At 47.9% G+C, this 26,886-nt stretch overlaps 1 protein-coding gene across 2 annotated transcripts; it reads left to right on the top strand.

Annotated features, from left to right (window-relative positions):
* The first annotated feature begins 5,581 nt into the window (after nt 1-5,581).
* Nucleotides 5,582-21,286, top strand: LOC119706573 (serine protease inhibitor Kazal-type 5-like). Of its 2 annotated transcripts, XM_038150418.1 has the most exons (14): nt 5,582-5,660; nt 6,829-6,854; nt 7,926-8,053; nt 8,566-8,632; nt 10,198-10,325; nt 10,408-10,459; nt 12,763-12,893; nt 13,488-13,560; nt 14,052-14,113; nt 14,941-15,022; nt 17,291-17,418; nt 17,785-17,848; nt 20,771-20,823; nt 21,208-21,286. In XM_038150418.1, exons 1-13 carry the CDS (start codon nt 5,603-5,605, stop codon nt 20,774-20,776), a joined length of 1,005 nt encoding a protein of 334 aa, XP_038006346.1. In that variant the 5' UTR covers nt 5,582-5,602; the 3' UTR covers nt 20,777-20,823; nt 21,208-21,286. The 2 variants fall into 2 exon arrangements, with proteins under 2 accessions (XP_038006346.1, XP_038006347.1); XM_038150419.1 differs by lacking the exons at nt 17,291-17,418; nt 17,785-17,848 and having other exon boundaries at nt 21,208-21,282.
* Nucleotides 21,287-26,886: the final 5,600 nt, after the last annotated feature.

The raw sequence follows: 26,886 nt of genomic DNA, 5'->3' as shown, positions 1-26,886 counted from the left end.
AGCAGTGGTTCCTGGAGCAGGCCTGCCTGGGAGATAGCAGAGTTGTTTTTCCTCGTGGGAGGATCTCTTGCGCTGCAGGGATGAGCTCCAGTATAAGACCAGGGATGAATAGACTGAATTAGGTGTGACCCAGAGGATAATGCAGCATTCTGCATCTTAATGTATCCATCTGTGAAATGCAAATAATAATAGGGGAACCCTGCAGGGATTCATTAGTCCTTTGAAGATGGCATGTGTTACATGCTATTATTGTGATCTTCCAAAGTTGGCCTCATCCCTGCCTTTTGGACCTACACCTCTCACTGTTGCTCACTTCCTGATTCATTTCCCCCTCCTCCCTGGCACTGTCAAGCCAAATCAGCAGTGGCAAAGGCCTGTCCAGGCCAGTCAGCCACATGTCATGGTGGCTCATGGCCTGGGAAGGGTTGCAAAGATGATTCTCATGCTCTGGTTCCAGCACAGGGGGCTGGAAATTGCTGCCATGTCTTTGCAGGTGTGACAAGGACACCCAGGAGCTTTGTGCTGGAGGATGTCCAAGGGGCATGTGGTCCGTCCATAACCCCAGATGCTTTTTGTGACTTTCAGATCAGAGTTAAAAAGGTGGATTTGGGTGGGAAAGGAAGCCTGGTGACAGGGAGGGGTGTGACCCATGAGACGCTGGGTCCAGAGGAGGTTGCAGCAGATGCTGGATTTAGGGAAAAATTCTTAAATGCTCTCAGTGCACAGATATTTGCAATTATTCCAAATTAAGCTTATCCACATTGTCTCCTTTTGGTAGAGTAAGTTCACTTGACACAGATTTTTTTTTTTTTTTGAGTGTTTTTTATTCTTCAGTAAGGACTTGCTGTGCTCTGGATGTGTTTCTGGAATGCATTTTATGAGGCTTTGTGGATGCATAACATTTACTGTGCACTTGACTCTCAAAAGCGGATGAAATCAGGAAATTCCCATCATTCCTGTCCTGGCCTCGAGCAATTCCCCCTCCTTGGTGAGCAGCCACAGAAGGAGTAGTGCTCCAGGATGAAGGGAGTTAACCTGCAGCATTTTCAGGGATGCAGCCAGCAATTGTGACCAGCCAGCAGCTGGGCTGCACACCCAACACCATGCTGGGAGCTCAGCAGCCTCTGGGGAAAGACTTTTTACTGTGTCAGACTGCTGGAGCTCTGCTTTGGGCTCAGGAAACTTTCCTGGCTGAAGGGAAAGGACTGTGGTGGCCTTGGGGGCCTGCAGTGACAATGGGATTGCCCACAAACTCAAACTCCCTTCCATCAGCTTGGGGTTCACTGGCTTCTTGGCTGATCAGCACCTGCACTTTGGTCTTGGAAGGGCAGACAAAGCTTTGTCAGCATCATAAATCTTGCTCCTGCATGGGATGTGTGGTGAGAAAGCTCCCAAGCTCTGCTGGGGTGGGTGAGACTCGTAGCTCCTCTTGCAGCAGTCTGGCCCAGGGTGGGTGCATCAATGAGTGTCTTGGTCACACACCCTGTGTCTCTGAAGTCCCTCTCTTTGGAATGCCCCACTCTGGAGTTATAAGAGGGTAGGTTTGGGTTGGGTATTAGGAAGAAAGTCTTCTCTGTGAGGGTGGTGAGGCCCTGGCAGAGGTTGCCCAGAGAAGCTGTGGCTGCCCCTGGATTGCTGGAAGTGTCCAAGGCCAGGCTGGAAGGGGCTTGGAGCAGCCTGGTCTGGTGGGTGGTGTCCCAGCCCGTGGCTGGGGATTGGAATGAGATGATCTTTAAGGTCCCTTCCAACCCAAACCATTCTGGTGTTCTATGAACTCATGAAACTGCTGAAGTGGAGAGCTCTGGATTCAGCTTTGGCTGTGAAACAAAACAGCATTTAGTCTGTGCTTCCTTTGTTAAATATGCCAAACAACTCTGTCTCTTCCCTTTTCTCCCTAAGGATCTCTGGGTTGGAGAGGGACACAGTGGTCAGCTGGAAAAGAAAGAAGTTTCAATATTTTATAGAAATTAGGTGTTGAGCAGTGGTGCTGATGGGGTTCCTCAGAAGAAGAGAGATGGTGGGAGGTAAAAGTTGCATCAATCAGGAGAGAAAAGTACATCTATGGTGGGAATGTAGTCATGTCTGTAGTTTTATGAGGGCACATGGTGCTGTGGAAGAGACTGGCACTGCTGCCAGGGAAAAAGAGGGTGAAACATGGGCTGCAGGTCCTCATCAGGGCTTTTTGTCCCACTGTGTGGTGGCTTTGGAGGCCTGACCCAAAACACTGCCTTGCTCTGGGGTGAGAATGGGACAGCACAGCTCGTGTCCTCAGGCATTTAGGGCAACTTCAGAGCTGCTTGGGCTGGAAGCTGGCATTCAAACAGTGAAGAGCTACCAAAGCACAGATGGTTTAACAAAACCCACAAGCCTAACCAAAAAAATCCCCAAGCAAACCCTCCCTCCACTTCCTTAAATAGAAATCCCAAACCAAAACACCCCAAAAAACCCCAAACCAAACAGCACCCCCAGCATTACCATCCCAACTAATTATGCTGCCAGGAAGCTTTTCCCTGGTAGAAATATCCCTAAGTGATGCTAAACCCATTAGGAAGGAGGTGATACTGCCTGCAAAACAGTGCCATGTCACTAATGGGAAGAAAAACAACTTCCTGAGTGGACAAGGCATCTCAATTATTTTTCTCTGTCTGTAGATATATTTTTGTGCAGGCACAGGTTGAGAGGGAATGAAATATGGGAACATCAGAAAAGGGGAAAATTGCCATAGGAAAAGTGTGATGTTCATCGCTAATTAGGGTATAAATCATTTGGCTGCTTGTTGGACTCCCTTCCCATTCTCCTTGGGGCCCTGGAGAGGGAAGAGGTGAATGCCCACTGTGGCTGTGTCCTGCCTGCCACAGTGCTGGCCCAGCTTGCTGCTGCAGGTTATTGTTTTTGGGTTTTCAGCTGCCTAGGGGTTCCCTACATTTTGTGTTATGCTTCTATTTTCTCCTGCATTTTCCTAGTTACTCCTTCACGATTATTTTTATCCTGATTCCTGTTTTCATAGCAGAATGTGGTGAAAAATAGACCCAGTGAGAGCTGTCCTACCAGGCACAGAATCATTATATGCTGTTTACCTTTCCAAATTTTTTAACTGAGACATGAACAAAAGATACCTTTGCAATATCTCTTCTTGCCCTCATCTGCTTTTCTCAGTGGCATTTTGCTCTCCGGCTGTTTGGCATATATTTGTAAATTAAGATTAGCTAGGTGCTGTGCTAAAATATAAATAAAGCATCAGGATAATCTCTCTTCCAGATCCAATCCTATGGGATATAAATTCCTATGGAAATTAATGGGCTGTCTGGATTCCAGTGCAGGATTGAGACTTCATGGTGTAGATGGATCAATACGGTGTAAATTGATCAATACAAGCAATCAAGGGAGTCAGGCAAGGTTTATGCTTAATACACTCCTGCTGTCATCCCTCATTGTGCCCAGGTTTGTGTAACACAAATAATCCTGCAAACTGTGAGGCTTTGCTGGGTCTTCTCCATCCCTTCACATTTCGTTCCATTACTGGGTTTTTTTAGGAGGTTGTTGTTGTGCAGTAGTAATGAGGCTGGGAATCCTTTTTATTTTTTTCCCTCTTGAGTTTTGTTACTGAGCGTGGATCTGGTTTTGGTATCGAGGTGTGTTTGGGCCATTCTGAGCTTCTCCCACATGTTAGTGTGGGTGTAATTGGTGGAGAGGGGGCTGCATGGTGGGGATATGGGAGAGTGGGGTGGTCACAAGGCCAGTGTGGGGTCAGGACCTGTCTCTCCTTTTCCTTGTCACCGTGCACTGCCAGGCTGGAAGCTGCTCTCACCTGGCCAGTCTGACCTGATCTGGCACCTACTCTGCTTCCTTCAGGAACAGGGCAGTAAGCCAGCTGTCTTAAATCAGGGAATTGTTTCATTCCTCTGTCAGCATAGAACTTTTGGAAGAAAAGAAAATTTTAAGAACAAAACCCTTTTCAAAAATGCGCTTCCCGTTCCCAAGCCCTCCCACCTCATGGCTGACTCACGGGCAGATGCCTCAGTAACAAATAGCATCTTTTGTTTTTTGTCCTTCAGATTTCCAAGCTCTAACCACTTTTAAACTACCATACACTTATTTTTTTTGCCTTTTTCTCTTCCAATTCTCCCAAGGATTTACTGACACATGCTCTGTCAGCTCAGTTTTCCTCTCATCCTGTTGGCCTTCCCTCCAATTCCACGCCCAAATACGCATACAGGAATTATCTCATGATTCAGGACAATACACAGCTCTTCAGATCTGCCATGAACCATCTGCATGGCCTTGGGCACTTTGCTACTGTATTGCAAACTCTCCAGGGTGAACCTGCACACGATTTCAGTTTGAGTTGAAAAGAAACGCTGGGGTGACCACACTCCAAACGAGGGCTGTGCTGAACATGAGCAACTGTTCTGATCTGAGAAATGTGTGGCAGCAGTTTATTACAAGGATTTATACTGAGCTCTGCTGGCCTGTCTGGCCAGGCACATATGTCATGCAGAAGTATGTTTCCTTCCTCAGATGGTGCTGATCTGCCTCTCTGCACAGCCACGGCCTGTGTTTGAGCCCCTCATTGCTCTGGTTTGCTTGACTGACTCATTTATCCACCCCTTTCAAACCTTGCAAATGACTTTTCTCTCCAAATTCTTCTCTTTTCACTGGAGACAAGGCACACAGCTTCTTCCCACGTAAATCACATTCCAAAACTTTGATGTCATCTTTATTTTCCTCTCTCGGGACTCCTGAGAAACCCTGCACAGGATGATTACTTTCATCTTATCTCTTCTTTGGGAAAGCCCAGAGCTGGGCTGCTTTGCTGGACCCTTTAGCATCAATAACAGCACACCTCAAAGAGCAGCATCTGTAATGGTCTGCCAGGTCCCACCTGGGCTGAAGAAAGGTTTTCACTAATAACGCTGCATTTTAATTTATTTTTTTTTCTGAGGACAACAGGGAGAAACTGGGAAAACATGAGGATTTGGCAGTATGGTTTTATCATTAACACGGCTGCTATGAGAACTGTAGCATCAAACCCAAAGAATTTCAACAAAGCTTCAAACGATGCTTTTCAACATTTCCTGAATGTTTACTCTTCAGGTTCATACTGAGGTGCTTTAATAAAAGCAGACTGACTTCCAGAGGTCTGAGTGACCTGGCCTTCCTGTTGTCTCTTCTGCAGCAAAGTTATTAAAATAAAACCCTTTCAGCTGTTTGGTTGAGATGTGAAAGGGTGTTTGTGGTGTGGTGGCTGCAGTCCCATTGTCTTATGAACCACCCTCAGGATGGCAAGAATCCCACTGGCGGTGTGGGGGATCTGAAGTGATCTATTTATAATTTTCTTACCTTGACAAAACGCAGGGAGTGACTCAAATATGTCCCATCCTTATGGAAATTAATTGTGTTAATGGGATCATTAGAATTTAGAGTAGTGTCAACAAACCGGTTTTTGCAGCTAATGATGGTTCTTGGGAAGGTTATGTCATAGGGAAGGCGGAGAACCTGGTCATCTATATAAATGTGATCAGCCCCGAGCCCTTTCTTTGGGTGTCATTGAGCAATGCTCTAGTAGAGTCAACGTAGGCAAACAGCTGCCAGCACCCTCACCATGAAAATAGAAGGTGCCTCGGTGGTCCTTGCTCTGGCATTTTTCTGCTTCTTCTCAGGTCAGTAACTTCTGATGTTCTCTGTGCTGGAATCTGGGACTGGCAGAGGACAGAGCCTGGGAGTGCCCATAAAGACAGAGAGAGAGAATTAGAGAGCCCTTGTTTTTTAAAAAGCATGGTGGTATAGCAGAAGACCACAATTTTTTTTTGTTTTCTTCATGTATTGGTTTGATATACCCTGTCTTGTTAACTACTCTTGCTTTTTCATGTGGAAATAGTGAAGTTGTATTGGTAGATGAAAGCATCTATTTTTAATGGAATTAACAGTTTAAGAAGAAAACAAAAAAGCCAAACCCCCATTTTTCTAAGTGGATGAATACCAGTTTCCAACCAGACTGAATTCTTCCATAAAAAGCCCAACTTTGAGCAAAAATGTAATACAATTTTTTGTAAATTCAAAAAAATGGTAATGTCTTGTCAACACTTGCTAAGGAAGGCATTTTCACATGGCTGCAGTAATTTGGCTACAATAGATAGACTTCAGCAGGAGTTAGGTTTGAAGCAATGGTCTTTCAATTTCCTGCCAGCTTCTATTGAAAAAGTGCTAATGGAAGATTTCGTGACAGTTCCTTGCAATGCCACTGATGATGCAAAGGAGGCTGAAACATATTATACCAGTTTTAAGTGGCTTAGTAAAAAGAAATAGGTATCAGCTACTCACCTGCTGACTCACTATTAATTTGATAATTTGTGTGAAGTACTGCAAATGGAATGGGCCTTGAAAAGGAATTTGTTGTTTTGGACAAACAACAATGGCCAAGCTCTGGTATCCCAATTTTAAGGAATGGTGAAGAATGCCAAAAATGTTTGTGTGGGTTTGATGCAACTACCAAGGCAGGGCTGTAGAAGAATGGAGAAACAGTTACTGGGTCATCCTTGGTACTTTGATTTTAAGCCTGAGAAAAGTAACGCAGTAAAGAAGGGCACAAAGACACTCAAAAAAAATGGATGTGATTTTGCATTTGAATGACAAAAAGTGCAATGTTCCAGAAAGGACGGGACATTAGAGAATTTCTATCCGTGTGAAATAATGCATTGGATTAGCTTTTATCAAGAGGTATTTGGGTGGATTAGGAAACTGCATCAAGTATTTTAATTAAATGCTTTTGCTTTAAAATTTCCCTTCAAAGATTTTTGTATGGTTTCATTGTTGGTTTTTCTGTCGCAGATGTTGCCAGTCAAGCTTCGATTAAGGCGAGTCCAACCTTTTCTATTCTGCTTCTCCCTTTGTTTTGCCAACTTACACTGCTTTAATGCATGCTTTGAGCAAAGTCCATTTAGATGCACTATACTTAGATATTATAAAGCTTTTTCAGAGGTGGAAAAAGCAGTGAATCTCTCCATATTTAGAGACAACACTTAGGTAATATGGCAGTGGCTCCAACTGACAGTATGTGTTTGGTGCATGATGATGAGAACATATCTAAACAGCTCTGGGCTGGAAATCTCACGAAATGATGCTAGAAATGGCATGAATTATACTTTTAATGATATTTTAGAATGTAGCTTCTGATCCAGTAGAAGCCCCTGCTTCTGATAATTCCTGAGTTTCATAATTAAAAGAATTAAGGCAAGTCCTTTGAGCCTCAGAAAATAATTTGATTCAATGACTTAGAAGTCAGTTCCATTCATGTTTTAATCAAGCAAGCTTGTCTCCTTGGTAAAGATCCTTTCGGGAAACACAGTAGCCAAAAATAACTAAACGGTTCATTGCTTCTCCCTGGTCTGCATCTCAGTTACCCAGCAGAAGATGCAATGGGCTGCTGCAACATTGCACAATATTACTGCTCTGCTTCCTGAGAGGGTTGAGCTTTTCTGTGCTTGTCTTGCATGTGAATCACTCTGCAGTCGCTCTGGCCCGTTCATTCCTCTTGCATCCCTCTGGCACTTCCAGGCTGTATTTTCTGCTCTTGGCTAACTTTAGAACGTGCAGTCCTCTGCTGTAGCGGGCAGCAATTTGCAGCTGTATGTAAATTAAATGTGTTCCTTAAATATATATTCCTTTCCCCGTGATTAAGGGTTCTTGCAATGGGTTTTGAACTTTCTCGTTGTCTTTTCTGCCTCGGGAGCCGCGAGCAGGGCTCTGGGTGCAGCCTGTGCCACGTGTGGTGTGTGGCCAGGGATGGGCAGGAGGAGCGTGGTTTGTGTGAGCAAACTGGTGCTGCTGAGAGCCTGCAGCACACCCAAAAAAGATTCAGTGTGAACAAACAGTTCTCAGGATCTTGCTGGGAGCCTCCACTGATTGCCCTCCTCTGTGCTTTTCAGAACGAATGCAGGAAAATTTGGTCACTCCTGCGCAGCGGGAAGTTTTCCTGTCCCAGCACCAGGGAGCCCTTCAGCAGCCCAAATAAAAAAGGAGACCTCAACAAGTGCATGATGTGCCAAAGGCTGCTGTGAGTATCAGCTCCCTGCTGGCTCCAGTGGCAGCCCTGCCCACCCACAGCATGTCCTCTCCTCCTGTAGCAGGGAGCCAGCTCTCTGGAGGCTCCGTGCTATGAAGTTGTTGTCCCTGGCCAGTCAGACCAGTTTGTAGCTCTTCAGCAAACCTGTGAACCCAGTAGCTCTCCCCAGCTCATCACATAGTGGGGACTCACCCCAGAGCATGAGGAACAAATGCAGAGTGAAAACTTTCTCAGATTAATTTCTTGTTTCCATAGATGGTGTTTCTTAGCATGGGGAGAGCTGGATATTAGGCAGGGAGAAAGGGTGGCACAGTGCCACCAGAGCAGAGATGTTGAACACCCTGGACATGTGTCTGGGAGCTGAGCCCTGCTGCTGGTCTGTGCTGCTGCCTTGTGCAATGGGGAGGTGGGGTTGGCTGGACTGGCCTTTAATCACCCCCTGTTTTGGCTTTGTGTCCAAGCACTGCACTCTGTGCTGCCACTCACTCCTCCTTTTCTTGCAGGGAAAGAGACTCAAAAACCCAAGGGAGTGGTGGAGAGGTGGACAGGAATGTGAACTCCTTGGGAAAGGTGAGGTGAAGCATGGCTGCTGAAGCCAGTTTTATTGGTGATGGCATCGCGTCTGCTGCCTTTGACCCGCTGCCCACGGCGCTTCCTCATCTGCAGCGTGGGAAAGGGCCCTGCAAAAGGGGAGCAGGGCAAACATGCCCAGCCTTGGGAAGAGTGGGAGGCTTTGTGCCATCCACCAGCATAAAAGAAACCGAAATTCCTGGCGGCTCCTCCCAGGCAATCACGGCACCCCCGGTGTGTGCCTGACCCAGAGCCCTGGCTGAGGAGGATGCCTGCCTGTTTATAAGGCACCATTGGAATCTGGCAAATATTTAATAGCAAGGTTGGCACATGTGAGCTCTGACTAGGGCAGGGTGTGGGAATAGGCTGCCTCTAATTGTCCCTTGTTTATCTTGTTGATGCACCTGTGGTTTCTTTTAGCCATAGCTGTTTTTCTAGATAGCAGGTCTTTATGTGGAGGGAGCTGTCCTTTTAGCCTTGGGTTTTTATTCTAGATGGAAGCAAATTGGTTTATATCAGATAGTGTTGGTTGAGGTGATTCGTTTATTTATTTTTTTACATCTGGTTAAGCAGGGTAGCTTTCTAGCTCTTGTGTGTCTGGACAAATTAAAGGCTTTGTAAGGCATAGCTGTCCTAAGGGATATCTTTTTTAAGACATCTGACTTGCCAAAGTGTGGTCCTGAAGGCAGCAAGACAGTTTTACAGTGTCAGGAACAGACCTACACTGAATTTCTTTGTTAAGCCATAGATTTTCTGTCTGGTTTTTGGCAAGTAATTTTCTAGGCTTGACTTCCCCATCTGCAGAACTGGGATAAGCTATCAAACCATCTCCTCTACATGGTGTGAGAGGAAAAACGTATTTCAGATCACATAACAGATAAGGTTATAAGTGCTGCATAAATGAACCTGAAGACCTCACATGTTCCATGTGTTTCTTATGCTCCAGACTTGCCCTGAAACTTACAGAAAGCTGTTCAGAGAAAAGTAAAGGCTGGGCTGAAATGCTTGAGCAGGCTTTGCTACAAAAGCCTTTTGTTAAATAGAGTGCTTTGGTTCAATTAACACATACCATCATGTTAAGTGGAAGGTAAAAACACCCACCTCTTACTCTCTTGTACCTGGCAATAGGAGGTGTTCAAGGATTATAGTTTCTTATGCCTGCAGATTCATTTTTTTACTGTGCATGGATTTAAAAATTCTTTAATTTTAGTAGCACGTTCTCTCACGAGAGATGGGAAAACTGACTTTCTCATTTAAAATTCACTGAAATTGTGGGTTTATACTTGGAGCAGAGCTTAGGTCCTTTGGGCAGACTCTTGCATGTGTTATCTGTTAGAAATAGCAACAAGGCTACCGTGGATGTGAAAGACAGATCTGCTGATCTGAACATACGGATTTATTTGTTTTATGCTGCACGTTACGGTTTTCCACTGAGTTACGCCTCAAGGAAGCAAAATAACATTTGAAATGCGATTCATTGGGTGGATTATCCTTTGTGGATTTGTGGGAGATGTGCCTTTCTGTCAGCATACCCATGTCAACCCGTGCTTTTGGTGTTTGCACAGGATGAGTGCCGGGAGTTTCGGGATCTGTTCAAGAGAGGGAAACTCTCCTGCACCAGGGAGAACGACCCTGTCCGAGATGCCTCTGGGAAGCAGCACAGCAATAAGTGCATCATGTGTGCAGAGAAGTTGTGAGTAAAGGAGAGGAGCGTGGGAAACCTCTCCTCCCTGGAGCACCCTGGTATTCACTTTCTCATCTCTCTTCTCTTCCAGCAAAAGGGAGAATGAGCAGAAGTTATCTAAAAACAGACAAGGAAAAGATAAGGTGAGATTAAAGTATTAGGCAGGTCAATATGGAACTTTATTGGATTTTCACCCAAGACAGAGAAAAGGGAATGTTATTCTACTCTGTTCCCCTTTCTCCTCTGACTTAATTTTGAGATCCACTTTCCTTACGCTCCTTATTTCTTATTCATGCTCTTGAATTCCTCAAGTGAACAACTTGTGCCTGAATATTATGGTCTGTCCCAGTGACCTGTGGATCTAGTGACAGGCAAATCCTGACAGAGCAGGAAGCCAGGTGTGCTGTGCTGTTCCAAATTTCAGCTCTCGGGTGGAGAGGTCAGTTCTGCTGAGGCTGCTAATTAGGGTGGAAAAGGAAAATGTGTGAAAAGCCCTAAGTCTGAATTCTGCACAGCTTAAGAGATCATTGTGTTCTGGGAGATGTCAGCCCTGCACTGTCTCCAGGCCTGTGGCTCAGTTTTAGCTTTTTTTTGTTGGTAACTTTGTTCTCATGGAGCTGTGATTTGCCACCCTCTCCCTGGCACGCTGCAGCCTCCATGCTGCTGTGCACTGATGCTTTGCTGGCAAAAGCAGCCCAGTAAAGGGAAAATAGTTGCTTTCCATCACTTTCCTCTTGATTCCTGCTATGGTAGGGACTGGTGCGGCCCCCTTAAGCTTCAGTCTTGGTGATAATCCTGTTTTAGTGCTTTTTCTAATGACTTTGGCACCAAAAAATAGAAGTGTAAGTGAAATTTGCTGATGGCAAAGCTGAGAGGCAGTATCAGCAGAGGAGGATCAGCAGATCACTCAAGACTAATTGGATAGTGCTGAGGCCTGGAGTAATAGAAACAAGATAAAATGTAATGGCAGTGCAAGATCACACAGTCAGTGCTTAACAAGAATTCCTACTCATTGGGTAGAAGTGACAAAGGGTAAGAAAGCCCTGCATTTATTAGTGGGTCAGGGATGTTACAGGCCATGAAAAAGGCAAATGCACGACTCAGATGTACTCGGTGAGATTTTTGCAGCAGAGGTCAGGCCTGAACAGGGCTCCAGAAATGCTGGCTCAAAGAGAAAATGTTTGAGAGGCTCTTAGGGGAAGGCAGATCTGTCAGCAGAGGATTGGGCTGCTGGCCTGGGCTGGTCCCAGGGAACAAGGAGAGCTTTCCTAGGCTTGTTGGGAAAGGAAAGCATTGCCTGAACTGTGCAGGGGTGTGAGCTGGTGGAGGGGAGAAGCAGTGAGGCTCATGGGGAGCCTCTCTGGAGTGCGTGCATCACTGATTTCTGATGGGACAATGCTTTATGGCTGTTGGCACAGCAGGAGAGGCTCATCCAGGGTCAGATCATCTCTGCTGCCTGTGGCTGGGGTGGCTCTAGGGAAATGAGGGGCTTTGTACTCAGAGTGGTTTGCCAGCATTACCCTCGTGGGAAAGTTGAGGAACTGGAGGCTGGGGTGCCCTGGATGGGATACAGAACAACACTGGGGAAACCTTCCCCTGGCAGAGAGGATGAGGTGTTGTAAACCTCTGAGCAAAGCAAAGAGTGAGGCCAGTGACCTGCCGAGGACCTTCATGTGAACTAGCAAAACTGTGCACAGAATGGGCAGAAAATTGAGAGTGATAAAAACTGTTTTTAAAAAGAAAAGGGTAAGTGGAAGTCACTTCCTTGCTCTTTGTACTTGCTGTTTGGAACTGCCTATTGCAGTGTGTGAAATAGTTGAAATTAGGGGGACTGAATGTTTCCATCTGTGTTACATAACAGGGGCAGGTTAACACAGTTTCTGTACAGCAGTTTTGAACAAGGAACAAATTAATCATCCACTCTCCAAACAACCTTCCTGTGCTTGTGGGCTATTAAGTGTGTTTGCATTGTGCTTTTATGTTTTAACTGCTGCTTCTTGATTGACACGTCCCAAAGTGTGGCTGGTTTGGAGGATCCTACACGCTTTGTAAAGAAAATTATCTTGAGCTACAATCTGGGAAAAGGCTGTAGCTGTGTATTAAGGATGTTGGGAGAAAAGGGAGTGACTTCATCGCTGTATCGGTCACATCACTGGCATGCTTTGGATAGCCCAGCCAGGAGAATAATAATTAGTGGGACCATACCATAGAAAACTCCCAACACGTGCTGTGCAGGCAGAAGGACCCGGAATTTTTCTGACTCACCCCTCTGTTTATATGCTAAGTGGCTGGTACTGCACACCCTCTTCTCTCACCCCCACCCAGACTCTCTGTGATGCATTTGTGATGGTTCCATGCTTTCCTGGCAGGAAAACCCCAGGTTTCTAAGGATCTGATCAATAAGGCAAGGAGGACAGAGTGCCCTAACCCTGCCCTCCTTCTGCAGGATGACTGCAGCGAGTTTCGCTCCCAGTTTGAAGCTGGCGGCCGCCTGTCCTGCACGAGGGAGAACGCCCCTGTCCGGGATGCCTCTGGCAGGCAGCACACCAACAAATGCCTCATGTGTGCTGAGAAGTTGTGAGTACCCCTTCCCCTGAGCAGCAACAGCTAAGAGGGAGACCTTCGGCTGCAGAAGTGCAGCTTCTGCCTGTGAAGCTGCCTCTGGGCAATGCCTGGGAGAGTCCTGACTCCCGGTGGCCCTCTAAGAGACGCTCTGGCTGTAGGGCTCCTCTTCCCCCTTCCCTTTCAGCACTAAGGGCCCAAGGGCAGGTGAGAAGCAGTGTGGAGTAGAGGAGGAGAAGCAAGGGGGACAGAGAGCAGCCCCTTTCCCAGGGGACTGTCGGGCACGGGCAGCTCCTGAGGAGTTTTCCACGTGTGTACTTCCATATGCTCTCTCTTCTCCCCTAGAGCATATGCAGAAGCAGACCTGATATGAAAGCAGCCCCTGGGAACCAGGATGTAGCATACAGTGGGAATTTGGAGGAGAAAGGGGAGAAGCCTTAGGGGTGGGCATTAGGAACAGGACCACCAGGAACAGGGACTGTGGATGGGGAGGTGGGACCTAGTGCCATGACACTGGCTTACACTGCCTTACACTGACACTGCCCCTGCGTGCTGGTGGCACTCACACTACTATAGTGCTCCATTTTTTCTCCTCTTCCCTTCTTCCAGCAAAAAAGAAGCTCAAAGAGGGGGTGGAACTCTCCAGCGCAACAAACTGCCCGCTTCAGAGAGAACAAAGCAGGTGAGATGGAGCTCGGAGCCTATGCAGATCTCAGAAAGGGTCTGCTGAGAGTCTGTGGGATCAGGACAGCCAGGGACTGCCTGTGGTCAGCCTGGGGTGATCAAGGTGTTTAGGATTCTGTAGCCAGCTAATCATGGGGGAGAAGCTTTTGTGTTGCAAAGCCTCTCTCATTTGTGGGCTGGACCTGGGTGTGAGCATACAAACTGGACATGTTTGCAGCTGACAGAACTGCCCCTCTCACTTTCCCAGTGATGTGGTGCCATATGAGAGATAAAGGGCAGGTTCAGACCCCCCACAATCCTGTACACCCTTGGATGATAACATTTGGTGGGTATGGAGTGCATCTTTAAGAACACCCTGCTAATTTAAGAACAGAATTCTTTGGATCTGAGAGGATCAGGGGGCAGGGCAGGAGCTGCTTTAGCTTTTTTCCCCCTAGTTGCATAGAAGTTGTTTCTGTGGTTGCTGAGTGTGTTCTGCCCCTTTTGCAGAAGAACTGTGGTGGCTCACGGCAGGGTGCAAACGAGAGGCGTCCCTTCTCCTCGGGCAGAGGGTGAGTTCAGCAGCACCTGGGGTGGCAGCCTGTCCCCACACACACCACCAGTCCTGGCACTGGGTTCTGCCCCCTTCCATGTATGTGTATTTTTTAGGGGTGCTTAGGAAATAATTTGGAGCAAGAATGGTTGGACAGCACAGGAGCGGCACAGCCTGGGATGGAGCAGTGCACATTGTGCTGTTTGGTGCTCACTACAGCTCTTCCCATGGGCTGAGCTGGTGATGGGGAAGAGACACACACTGGGGCATGTCTCTCACGCAACCTTTTTGGCCTTGATGTTCTGTGTACGAAGCACCAGTGATTGCTGTGCTCAGAATCCCTCTCAGGACACTCTGTCCAGCAAAATCTGTCTCCTGGCAGTGCACACGTGTGTGCCTGGCCCTGGCTCAAAGGCAGTGCCTGGTGCACCACGTGCTTTCTGGGCACTGCTCAGGCAGGAGCTGTTTGTTTTGTAGCTGTTGGCCCTGAGCAGGACTCAGCTGCTGCTTTTTCTGGGGCGCGCTGAGATTTCTTGCTTTTGCCTGGTGCAGTTCCTTCATGTCCTCCTTCCATCAAGTGCTGGCAGCAGACACAGGCCTGCAGAGCCCCGGGGTGGTGCTGCTCTCAGACTGAGCACAGGGCAAGGCCATGTCCTGCTGTTGGCTCCCTCCCTTTCAGCATGTGCCTGGGGGGCTTCCCTCCCTCTCCTCTCCTGGGGTGGGTGGATGCCACAGTGGAAACAGCCTCCAGGAGCCGTGGGGGTCCGCAGGGAGGGTGGGTTTGCACTCCGCTCCCCCTGTTTGGAAGGAGATGGTGCTGAGCTGTATCTCTGCTCTCTCTGCCAGCCCACAAGTCCAGCGTGGCAGGAACTGCAACCGGGCACCGGGCCGCAAGTCACAGAGCAGAGACAGCCACGAGGACCCCATGGTAAATCCCCCTCCTGCCCCTCGGCCGGCGGCCGTGTGGGCCCAGGCGGGGCCGCTGCCCCTCGGCCGGTGGCCGTGTGGGCCCAAACGGGGACCTCCCCCATGGGGTGCCCCTCTGCTGGTGCTGAGCCACCCCTGCTCCTTTCCCAGCAGCTTTTCCTGTCCTTGCTTTAACCCAGAAGTTTTTCACTTGGCTCCATGTCCTTGGAGGGGTTTGAATGAGTGAAGGTGTCTGTAGCCTGCTGAAAGCCCCTGTATCACCTGGCATGGAAACAGAGGGAAGGGCTTGGCTCCTTCTGGGAGCCCCTCAGCTCTGGGGGTGTGGGTCTTGAGCTCAGGCTGGAATCCTGCCCCACATGTAACCAAAATAAGGTAAAGAATGTTACCTCCCCATGCTGAGAAGGTGTGAGATAAAGGCCATGGTCAGAGCAGGGTGGTGGAGGTGACCAGGGGATGAGGACAAGTTTGGCAGAAGGAGGGAGGGCTAAAGGGGGAAACACTGAGTGGTTGATGACAACTGTGTATGGAATACTGTAGGAGGATGGTGGGGGTGTCTGCACTCCCTTCTCATGAGAAGAAAATGGAGTAGTTCCAACAAAGCTAAAAGTGGAAAATGTGAACTAATAAGAGAAAATAAGTTACTGTAAAAAGGGTGACTAAACTGTGGATCTCGCTATCACAGGGTGTTGTCTAGAGGTAGGATGGTTAAAAAAATACCTGATGTTTTAATCCCTCCAGACGTTTCATACAGTAATTTAAATAGCATTCTGGAAGAGATAGGAAATGTGTTTCTATGGATTTGGAGAGATCTTACTACCAACTAACTTAACTCTCTCTGAAGCCTTTGCCACTAACCGCTCTGAGAAAATTTGAGTTAAAAACCCAAAAGGTAGTCCAGGTGCTGCAATTTTGATGCATTCCAGAGGAAGCATTAGGTGTAATAAGGCCAGTGTGCTTCAGGGCTTAGTGGTATTTCCTGGTAGCACCGGAGGGGGAGTGGATGCTGATGAGCCTGACAGACCAGAGGTGATTCAGGGAGCAGATCTGCTCCTCTCCTCTTTCCAGGGCCACTTCTGGGTTTTGTCACAGACAATTCCCAGAGCCAAAGGAGTGGTGGCACTGGCTGCTGGCACCTGTGATGTGTGGGGCTGCTGGTGGGGTGGCCTCCTGCCCTGGGCTGTGGTGTGCAGGCAGGCATCTGGTGCGTAGGAAGGCATCCAGCAGAGGATTGCAAAGGTCAGCACTGTCTGCTCTCACGTCACTGATAATTACCCAGATGAGGGAGGAAGCAGCACATTATGGAAATTAGCAAGTGACGTTTAACCAGCAGGTGCTATCACAGCACCCCAACATCACCAAAACCTCCCCCTGTGCTGCCTGGCATGAAATCCTTCTTCCCTGGGGTGCTCCCTGCTGCTGATAAACCATCGTTTTTGTGCTAAATGCTGCATCTCCAGGTGGAGGGGGAACTGGAATGTTCTCTGAGCCATCGCACCATTTGCAGCCGTTGCAGCACATTTTGTAGCACTGGAGAAAGGGCTTGGGAACCCATTAGTCACTTCTTCTTGGTGTTTTTTCTGTTCCTGGGGAAGGGGCTGTGCGTGCCAGGGACCAGGCTGTGCTATCCCTGACCTCTGCTGTTGGAAATCTGCTATGACTGTGCAAACACCCTCTCCTCTCCGAGGGTGCGAGAGGCTTTTTGGGGATCCCTAAAGGTCACTCCTCGTTCTGTCGCTGCCTGCTGGCTGTGCCACGCGTGGCTCGTAGGGAAAGCTGTGCCTGAGCGTTCCCGTTGCCGTGCTCGGGAGGCAGCAGCAGGGCACCCTCGTTAGTCACAGCCGCCGGCGTCTCCCGGCGCGGTGGGCGAGAGGAGCGCTGCGTGCCGCACCGCCCGCGGCAGCGCCGCTGCTCCAGGCGCTCCTCCTCGGCTCCGGCCCATGGGCTTCAGCTCAGCCCTTGGAGATAAACGGTGTCGGCATACTGATAAGGGAGGCTAGGTGCAGGTAGGAGATGGATGCGCTTTGAGAGAAATAAATCTTGCCCCGTAGCGTTGGGGTGGGTTGGTGAGCGGGGAGTGAGGGCTCTGTCCCCCAAAACTTGGCTGGCTGGTCCAACAAGAGACATGATGTCTTTCCAAGTGTGGCCTGGCTGGATGTGGTACAGGACGCCGGGGCCTCAAGCAAGGCTTGGCTTGTGAGGTCCTTCAGGCCATGTAAAGTAGGGTGTAGCAAGTGAACTGTCACCAAATGTGATTTCTTTCTCTCTTCAGCTGGACTGTGATCGAATTCTGCATGGGGTAAAGGGTGGAAGGATTTTCTGCAGCGAATCCTCACAACCAGTCTGTGGCACTGATGGGAAAACATACAAAAATGAATGTGACTTGTGTTCAGCTGCCATGTGAGTAGGCGGAGAGATTTCAGTAATACAGGGCCATCCACCATTCCCGAGTGTCTTTTGCAGAACAGTGTTTGTTTTGATACATCATGACTCACTATCAAGTGTGTCCTTGGTGCTTCGCTGTTAAGCAAACATAGATCAAAATGCCTGAGATTAATCTGATGACAGCTAATTAAGATACACAAGTTGCCAGGGTCCCCTATTCCCTATCTGCCCAATCATGAAATTGTTTGGGGAGTAATAAATGCCATCACATTGGAAGTAGCATCAAAGCATGAAGGAGCCCACAGAGGACTGTCATGCCAGCAGCTGAGAGCTGTGGCATTGCAAGTGAATAATAAGCAATGTCTTGTCCTCCCTTTGCAGGAGAGCTTCAAACTTCATCACGGTAAACTATCGAGGCGAGTGCCGAGAGCCTGGCCCTGCAGTGGTAAGCAGCAAACCACAGCTGGGCTGCCAAACATCAATCTCTGCCTTTCCCCTGGTGGAAATTCCCCGTTGGCACCGTCTCAGCCTGTGGTGACCTGATCCAGGCAGCCACAATAGGCAGTGAGGAATGAGGAGTGGCTGGCACTCGCCAGCTGCCCACTGCGCCCTTCAGCAGGAGCTGGGTGTCCACCCTGGGACCTCGCTGGCAGGTTAACAGAGTTAGCTTGTTCCTTCAGGTAACACTGGGCTAATTAAAGGCATGCTCTCCAGCTGCTCTTCAGCCACGTTGGCTGGGAGCAAAGAGAGGTATTGAAGCTCCTATTTCTATTTTATTTCATTCCTGGAGTGGAATGATGCCAAGAGGTGAAGAAAAGAAAGTGACTCTTGGCCATGTGTAGCATCCCACTTTACTCCAAGGGCCTGCTGGGGAACCAGCCTGGCCTGTGCACCTGTGACAGGATGATTAGAGCCCCAGGAATGGATTCTTATGGTCCAGATGTTTAAATACAGGTTGAGGCTCGGATTTAATGCATAACCTGGGCATAGTCTCCATGTTTTGCCTAGGCTGTGTGGTAGGAGTGTGATGTGTGTGGGAAAACAGCTGACTTTCTTCCTGGCACTTGATGGAGCTAGAAAGACCAGAACTGTATAAACCATAAAGGGCATGTTCCCTAAATAATATCCAGGGAGATGGTTGGGAAATTAAGATTATTCGCTAGGTGGCACACTTTTAGGAAAGGTCTTGAGCCTTGACATCTTGTGCAATGCCACAGAACAGTTGAGTTAAACATTTCTTAGCTGTGCTTTGTCTTTCTACCAGTGGAAGCTGGACAGGCTCCAGCTCTTGGATTTGCAGCCAGTGTCTCCCAGTTTGTGACTCTGTGCATGGGATGTCCTGTAGCACCTGGGGAGGACTGTGCTAGTTGGCATGAACTCTTGAGAAACTGAATCCTTATCCCCAGGGAAATAGATTGATTCCCACTCTAAACCTGTAGAGAATCCAAATATTGAACGTGCCAAAGAGATTTCTGGGAAGTTTTGGGTGGGAGCATTGGCTTCTGAGTATGGATGTGGTATGCATGTGTTTTCAGAGAACCATCCTGCCATAGTCATTCCATGCCTTCCTCTGCTCAGTGCCAGGATACCAGCAGATCCCCCAAACACAGCAAACCTGGCTCCTTCCCCCCTCTTCTCTAAAGCAGCAGAGTGCTCTAAACTTTGCTGAAAGTCAAAGAAATTGCAGTGCAGAGAGAAATAATTTTGCCTGTGACAGTCCTGGAGGCCTCTGTGTCTCAGTCCTTAGGGAGATGGGGCTGCTGCTGGCCTGTGGGTACAGGGAGATGAGGCACTGCAAGTCTGTCAGTGACTGTGTCCAAGACAGAATGAGACTGGATACACCATGGCAACTGAAAAATAGACAGGATTCACAAAAAATTCTGCTGGGTCTGGAATTCCTTACTATTTCACTGAGCTCTCAAGCCCTTGCAATACGAGGGAGATGCCATTTACGGGAAGTCGGAGAGCTTGCAGCTGTGTTAAGTATTCCAAGGAGAGATGGATGCAATTAGAAGTCAAAGTGATAAGCTTTTTTTTCTTGAGGCAAGAAAAGCTAAAGTCCCCCTGCACAATGATTTATTCTTTATGTTTATTAAGTCACCTGAAGAATTGGGCTGGAAATTTATGGGAGCTTATAAACAATGTACAGAGCATTGTTATTTTCAGCACTAAAATTCATGCTCACTTGCAGTATAATGAATTTTTCTTTCTGCTGGAGATTCAGGCACTCGATATATGCTACTAAAACCTGGAGGAAAGCTGCTCCAGCAGTGCTTTTGGCATCAGAAATGGGTTTAGAGAGTTGCAATGTGCAGAATATGAAATACTTGGGAAGAAGATAAGAAATTGTTACCAGAAATTGTAGTGTTTCCTTGAGTTGTATTTTTAAATTACCCATGGACAGTGCTAGGTTGCCTGAGAAAATGTGTGTTGAAGCTGCCTCATCCCTTTGCAGCCCAGGGCCTGCAACCACTCCTGCCTGCAAAGCTGCAGCTGGATTTCCAGGTGTTTCTAGTGGGTCTGGTGACCTGATGGCCATTGGGGAAGGATGCTTGTGGGAAGGGTTGGAAGCAGTGTGGTTTGAGAGAGATCTGACACTGAAGGTTGTATCTGGGCGTGGCTGGGGTGGAAAACCTTGCTGCAGAGAGAGTCTGTCCCCACTGGCCAGCACTGGCTCTGGCCACCTTCCCTGGGAGGTCTCTGCCATAACTGAATTCCTTTGATCCTGTTCTGCTTTACTGATGACAAATATAGGTTGGCATCGTGGGATAAGATATCTCTTTTTGGTAAGTTAACTGGCTGGTAGGTCCTGCAGGGCTGTGTCACGTGGATGAATTGATTGTGGGTCTTTCCTGCACATTTGACTTTTAATCCTGCATATCTTGCAGTTCCTTTACTTGTTCAAAGGTTTTTCACACTAATCATCTGGGAGTAGTCACCAGCCTGCCCACGCTGGTCAATAGATCAGGGGAAAAAAGGGGTTATCCAGGGTTTTTCCTTTTCTTTTTCAAACCCGTTTCTCAACAAACAGATAACTCCCACGTTTGCAATGGGCAAGTCCCAGTTTCCTTACAATGCTCTCCGTTTTGCCATGCTACTTTTAAAGGCAGTGAAAGGAGGGAAAGAAAAAAAGCAGGACCTTTCCCAGATTAGAAAATAGGTGTGGAAAGTACCTAGCTTGAGGCTGAAATTAGTCTTGTTTTCCTCAGCTGGCAGTGGCCCAACCTGCCTGTCCTTGTGCCAGGCTCTGCTGCAGTTGTCTTATGTGGCACTGAGCTGGCCTGAGGGGCTGTCACACTGATACCAGTGTCACACAGATGTGGTCAAGCTTGGGGATGGGCTTATGTTTTTTGCTCTTCCTTTCCAGGAGTAATGGAGTTCAGACTGCCAGCAAACACCAGGGATCAGCTGTGACCAAAGGTATGGACAGAGAGGGGCGGTGACTTAGCCCAGCTTGGCCAGCCTGTCCTTTGGAGGTTGTGTCCCACCTTGTCCACACAAGCTGCAGGGCCAGGACAGAGGGTTCTGCAGATTTTTTTCTCTCACTGCGCCCTTGTGATGGTGGGGCTGGGCCTGTGGGGACTTGAAATAGTGGGTTCTGCCCTCTCCTTTCCCCTGGCTCTGTTTTTTCAGCCAAGCTGTTCCTGCAGAGCAGGGAGGATGCTGGCGGAGTGGTCCCCCATCACAGGGAGGCAGGAATGGCCCAGGGCCCCTGCAGAGCACTGAGAACATCACAGCTTTAGGGTTTCCTCATGGTCCTTTCTGGGATTACAGCAATAAACTGCCTGCCCTCTGTCTCTGCAGAGCGAGTCAAGGAAGCGTCGATGTCGAGCATCAGGGGAGCTGCTGAGCCCCCAGGACTGCCAGAGCTGCCTCCACCCCCTTCTGCAGCACACAGGGCCTGTCCTTGCTCAGGTGGAGGGCGAGAGGCTGTGGGGACTCGGTGGTGCCTTCCCAGGTGTGCCCCGTGCGTGCTGCTGCAGTCCCGGCCGCCTCGCTGTGTCTAAACGTGCTTCTCCAATAAAGATAACTCCTCAGCTTCATGTCACTTTTCTTCACTCAGCCTCGGGGGAGGGACACACGAGTCCCTGCTCTGGCTTTGCACCACGTGCTCCTTAGGCAAAGAACACCCTGAGGTGCAGCAGCTGCTGTAAATACCTGGCGAAGATGTTGGGCCCAAGGAGGAAGAGTGTGGTCTGGGGTTTTGTGAGGAGGGGTCAGGGTCAATTCTCTCTGGCTCTTTATGGGGTCTTGGGTCAATTACTTCACTGCCCTATCAGTCCTTCCTGCCTGTAAAATGAACATTAAACAATATTTACCTACCTCAGAGAGTTGTTTGAGATTTGTTTGGTTTACATTTGGAAACCTAGAGAGGAAAATTGGTTGTAAAGCCCCCATGTCCTGGGCTGGCACTTTACATGATGCACTAAGTGTCCTCTTCCAGGCTTCTCATGGACGGTGCTGGGAAATGCAGACCTCACTTTGGAGCAATGCTGGGAATTAGATACAAGTTGAGTGGTCACATTAGGAGATCTGCTGAGCCCAGAAAGGTCTCTGGGAGCTGGAGGTGTGAATTTGGCCAGCTGGGAGAGGGCAGAAGCACTGATGGCACCCTCAAGGCAGTGCAGGAAGCTCAGCCATTGTGGTGGCCCATGGACCCCCTGCTGTTGGGTCACCCTCTGCCTTGGCCTGAGGTTCCCTGTAGGCTCAAGTCAGTGCCTGTCTCAGGAACCATCTCCTGCAAGGGGAGGAGGATCCTGCCTTTGGGGCTCTGGTGCTGGGGCACCTGGAGAAGTGAGAAATTCCGTGGTGTGGAATGGCTCAAGCCTTTTAAGGAGAAGTGGTGTTGTTTTGACATGAAACTGACCTACAGATGATCCTAATTCATTTATATTCTGAAACTGTGTTCAGATGAAGCCAGGCCTCTGAGCCAAGGGTTTCCCTAGTTTTTTTTTGGGAGTCAGTGGGTCTGGGAATGGGGTGGAATTTGCAGAACAGGAGACACTGATGGTGAGTTATTAGAAATCTGCTGGTGGTTTGCACGTACTTTCTGTACTCTCTTCTATAGCTGTTTCTTAAAGCAAATAGGTTCTTTATTTGTATAAACTTTATTGCAGGACATTTCCAGAAGACCTTGAATGAACATTTGCTGTGTTTGAGTCCACTTTAGCTGTGACCTGATCTGTAAACACTTTTCTCTTGCAGATAAGGTTGAAGTGACTTTCAGATTTTGACAGGATTTTACCTAATACCAAATAATTTCACTCCCACCAAAGACGTAGAATTCTTTCAATTAAGTTATCACATCCTCTATTTCTACTGCAGTTAATGAGAATTGATTATAAACTCTCAAAATGCTTACGCATGCATCGCGTTTTGTTGCAGCTGATAATAATAAAAATTGATTTTATTATCAGCAGACTTTGCCATAAGTGGTTGTTAATAGTTTATATGCTCATTTTTAATGTGAGCAAACATTGTGATTTAAAAACAAATTATGACTGCCTCTTTCTACATGGAAAATCCCCACACCAAGTGGAGTCATGTAGGGTGAGAGTCACCAGTTTGGGGCTGGTTAGCTGTTTTGGGAGATGCAGATTTTGTCTTTGAGCAGAGATGAAACAAGTACATTCTTGAATGTTATTTATGCAGCCTGAGAGTGATGAATGTTAGAGAGTAAAAATGTTCTCTGATGGTGTCTGCTCACTGATTCCAGCTACCATCATGTGCAGGGACATCTACATGATTTCATAAAAGCACTGCACAATTTGTGGCTTAAAATAAATTCTTGCAAATGAAAATCAGTGCACTTGAAAGCTACTATGATTTGTAGTGATTTCAGGTATTTAAGTTTTCAAATAATGACCCCTAAAACCTTCATTAACTGTTCTTGAAAAGCAATAGAGTGATGAACACTGCCCCACTAGCCTCTTCTGCCAGCATTTGAGCACCTTCTAAATTTCTCCTGCTGCCAGCAAAAATTACTCTCCACAAAATCACAGCTGGTGCTAAGGGATCGTTAATCAGATTCTGAGCCCATCTGCTGAGGAGGCACAGGACAGGGACTTGCTCAAGCTGCCTGTGCTGCTGTGAGCAGCAGGGCTGGCTCTGTCCTGCTCCCAGCAGCTTGTCTGCTCACTCTGCTCTTGCTTTCAACCCCCTTTTGCAGGTTCTTCCGAGGGCTGGCTGGTGAGGAGTGTGCCTGGTGGCACAGCAGAGCTCCCGAAGGATGCCACATGTTGTTACTCCTTTTCTGTTACTCCAGGAGTAACAGAAAAGATTTACCACTTTTTCTTTTCTGTTTGCTTGTGGTTGCCCTTTTTGTTCCCCTTTAAAATGGTAACGAGGCCAAGCCAGTCCTCTATGAAACTGGAAAGGTACCAGAGCTCTGGGGACTCTTCGGTTTGCTGTAAATTACACTTTATTAAGGGTGTTGCTTGCCAATAACCACAGACCCCGTGTGGTTCCACAGCAGTTCCTGAGGTTTTGCAGAACTGGCATTATGAACCGGCTTTGGTCTCCAGCCTCTCAATGCCTTTGGGTTTTGAGCTGAAATGCCCTCTGCAGGAACCTTAAGTGTCTTAGTATTTTTTCATTATTTTTTCATAGAAGGTGTCAGGATCTTATGCAACTTTTCAGGGCACACAAGTGCTGCTCTTGGTAGAGAGTGAGGACTGTTGACTCTGGCAGACGCCTCAGCAGACCTTGAACTCCCTGTGGTTTTTTCAGTCCTCTGTCCGTTTGAAGCCTGGGAGCTCTGCCCAGCAGCTCCCTGCTGCTCCCCAACCACACCGAGGGAGAGCCCTGGCATGGCTCCACGGTGTGCTCTGCCCAGGACACCTTTTTCAGGCTGCCACAGCAGACAGTGCTGGAAATCTTGCACTTTAGTGGAATTTGTTCCTTTAAGAACTTGATGAATTGTGACATGGAGAGCTTGATGCTGTTTGTGCTGGGAAGCCCCTCTAGCTCTGCTGCAGAGCTCTCTTTTCTGGCTCTCCCTACATCCCTGTGATGCTCAGTCCCACCACACAACTTCTGCTATGGGTACCTGGGGATTTCAACGTTATTTGTCTTGATTATCATAATTTCTGCTCCATGGCCCATCTGCTTTCACCTTGGGGACTCATGAATGGGCCTCTTTCTTTCCTCTCTCTAGGGCTTCTGTTTGGCAGCTGTTAGAACATCTGTCTTTCCCTGCAAGGCTCTCCCTACTACAGGGAACTCTTCAGGCAATTTCCTTGGGATCTCCCTGCTCTATTCTGTTGCAAGATCTCTCCTGCTGCCCAGCTTTTCCTCTGGAACTGCAACACAAAAACTTCCAGTGCTTTCCTCTGCGTGAAGGGTAACTCCATGTAAGTAGTTCACTAAAAACAAGATGCAACTGCTTGAAAATTAAGAGTACAGACCCTTGATGTGGAAGGTCTCAAAAGAAGCACTTAGTGCTGGGTGTAGTAACAACCATCCCTGTGGTTTGAGGGTGGGAAGCATGGACAATTTCCTTATATATTTCTGAAAAACAGGTGAGTTGGCTTTGTTCCCTTCTTACCTCAAAGGGGTTGCCTCCTTTCTTGGCCTGTGTCAGTGAGTTCTGCAGAGATGAAGACAATGATTCACCACTGGGACCAGAGGTAACCTGGAGAGGCAGCAGGAGAAAGGGGTGGAGTGCTCCTGTCCTGGGCTGCTCAGCCAGGTGGGATTTGCAGCAAAGGAAAATAAACAGGTAGATGTCAACACAGCATCACTGTAAGTGGGAGTTGCACAAGCAGAAGGGTGTAAACACAACCAAAGGTCTCCCTGTCCAGCGTGGGTGGAATGTTCTGCACCTGCCTCTCTGCTCCTGAAAGGCTCTGTCCTAAGGGAAACGTTCCTAGTTCCTGGTGGAAAAAGCTTTGCTGAATCACTCTCTGTGAAGCAGGCAGCTCACTGGTAGGGTCACAGCATGGATCTTCCTCATGCACAGGGCAGGAGCCCAGAGCTGAGCTCTGTGTGCCTCAGCTGACACAGGGGACAGCAGACACGTGCTGTAGCTGCAGTGTTTTCTAAATCCAAATTCCTTCTCTTGATCCTTGACAGGTGTTTGCTCTTCTGTCCCTTTACTCTGTCTCCTATTGCAAACTACTTCCCAAATTTAATAGCTTGGCTGGAAGAGAATTACTTTGCTCTTGACAGAATGTGCTGAGTCAATCCACTTTAACTGCAGATTTGGTTTGCAAATAATATCTCCTTTCCGATAGGGTTCAGGTGTCATCGCTGTGGACATTGGCAGGAGTTTGCTTGACCATGACAGCTTTTACAGAGCCTGGCAATTAAGTTGTCAGGAATCATTTTCTACTGCCAGGAAGCATTAATGGATCCTGGCCTTGGCTGGAATAAGCCCTGGGAGATGGATATTGTAATCGGGATGAGAAGGGGTCCTTGTAGCCAAGGTCTGCATCCATCCAAAGGTCTGGAGTCCTGGACACTTGGTGGAACTGAGATAAGGGAAAGGTCAGGAAACACAGGGCAGAGCACCAGGGGGAAGGAATGAAAATGAGGAATATGAACAGGGACACCACCCTCGTGTTCCTAACGTAGCAGGAAACATTGGCATTTGGAGAGGCTTTAGTTTTGCAGATGCACACTGCAAAGTACTAATATTAGCAGAGCTCCTGGATATGAAAGCAAATATTTTTCCACTAGATAATCCCTAAAATTGCGTTGTTGTGGATTTGCTTTTCAAGTGAGAAAGATGTTGGAAATTTCCTTCTCCTAGAAAATAAAACTGTGACCATTCAACACAAGCTCGCTCTGTTTAAATTGTGTCAAAAAATAGATCTGAAAGCAAGGATTTTGATTACAAAATACAGAATTTGAAAAACGAAAAGTTAGTGAGAGATTTGGAGCATTTAGGATTCCCAACTGAGAACTCTACAATTGAGATTAATCCAAAGAATTGCCAAAAATCTCCTTACATAAAGGACAAAAGAAGCGTTCAGAGCCAATCTAAGTTCCATTACCTGAATAGTGGGCAAACCTTAAGGAGATATTTGAAGAAAACGAAAGATATGAAGCGTAAAGAGATAACGTGCACAGTGAATTTTCAGGAAGCAAACCATGCGTGGGCTAATACCAATCTTTGCAAAGTTGGCTCACTTCCTAGGTAAAGGAAGTACAGTACATCTCGTCTGTGCAGACATTGAAGGCATTTGGCCTGCTGCCCCGGGGGATGGTGTCACTTGGGCTCAGCAAGGTGGGTCAGGGACTGGCCATGGGGGAGGTGGCAGCAGATGAGCAGAAGGTGCTATGATAGTTTTCAGTGAACAGCCAAAAAAGATGGATTTTTAGGACCAAACTTAGTATTTTTGCTCCTCGCTGTATTACAGGAAGAGTTGGCACGTACAGCAGAGTACTGCTGAGTTTTTCAAACATGAGAAGAGCAGGATTCCTCCTGCAGAGCACAGGGTGACCTTCTGGGCTCCAACTGCCTGGGCTCAAACTGGGCTG

The sequence above is a fragment of the Motacilla alba genome, chromosome 13 (assembly GCF_015832195.1).
Source record: "Motacilla alba alba isolate MOTALB_02 chromosome 13, Motacilla_alba_V1.0_pri, whole genome shotgun sequence".
In the NCBI taxonomy this organism is placed as follows: Eukaryota; Metazoa; Chordata; class Aves; order Passeriformes; family Motacillidae; genus Motacilla; species Motacilla alba.
This window is presented reverse-complemented; position numbering and strand designations above follow the sequence as displayed.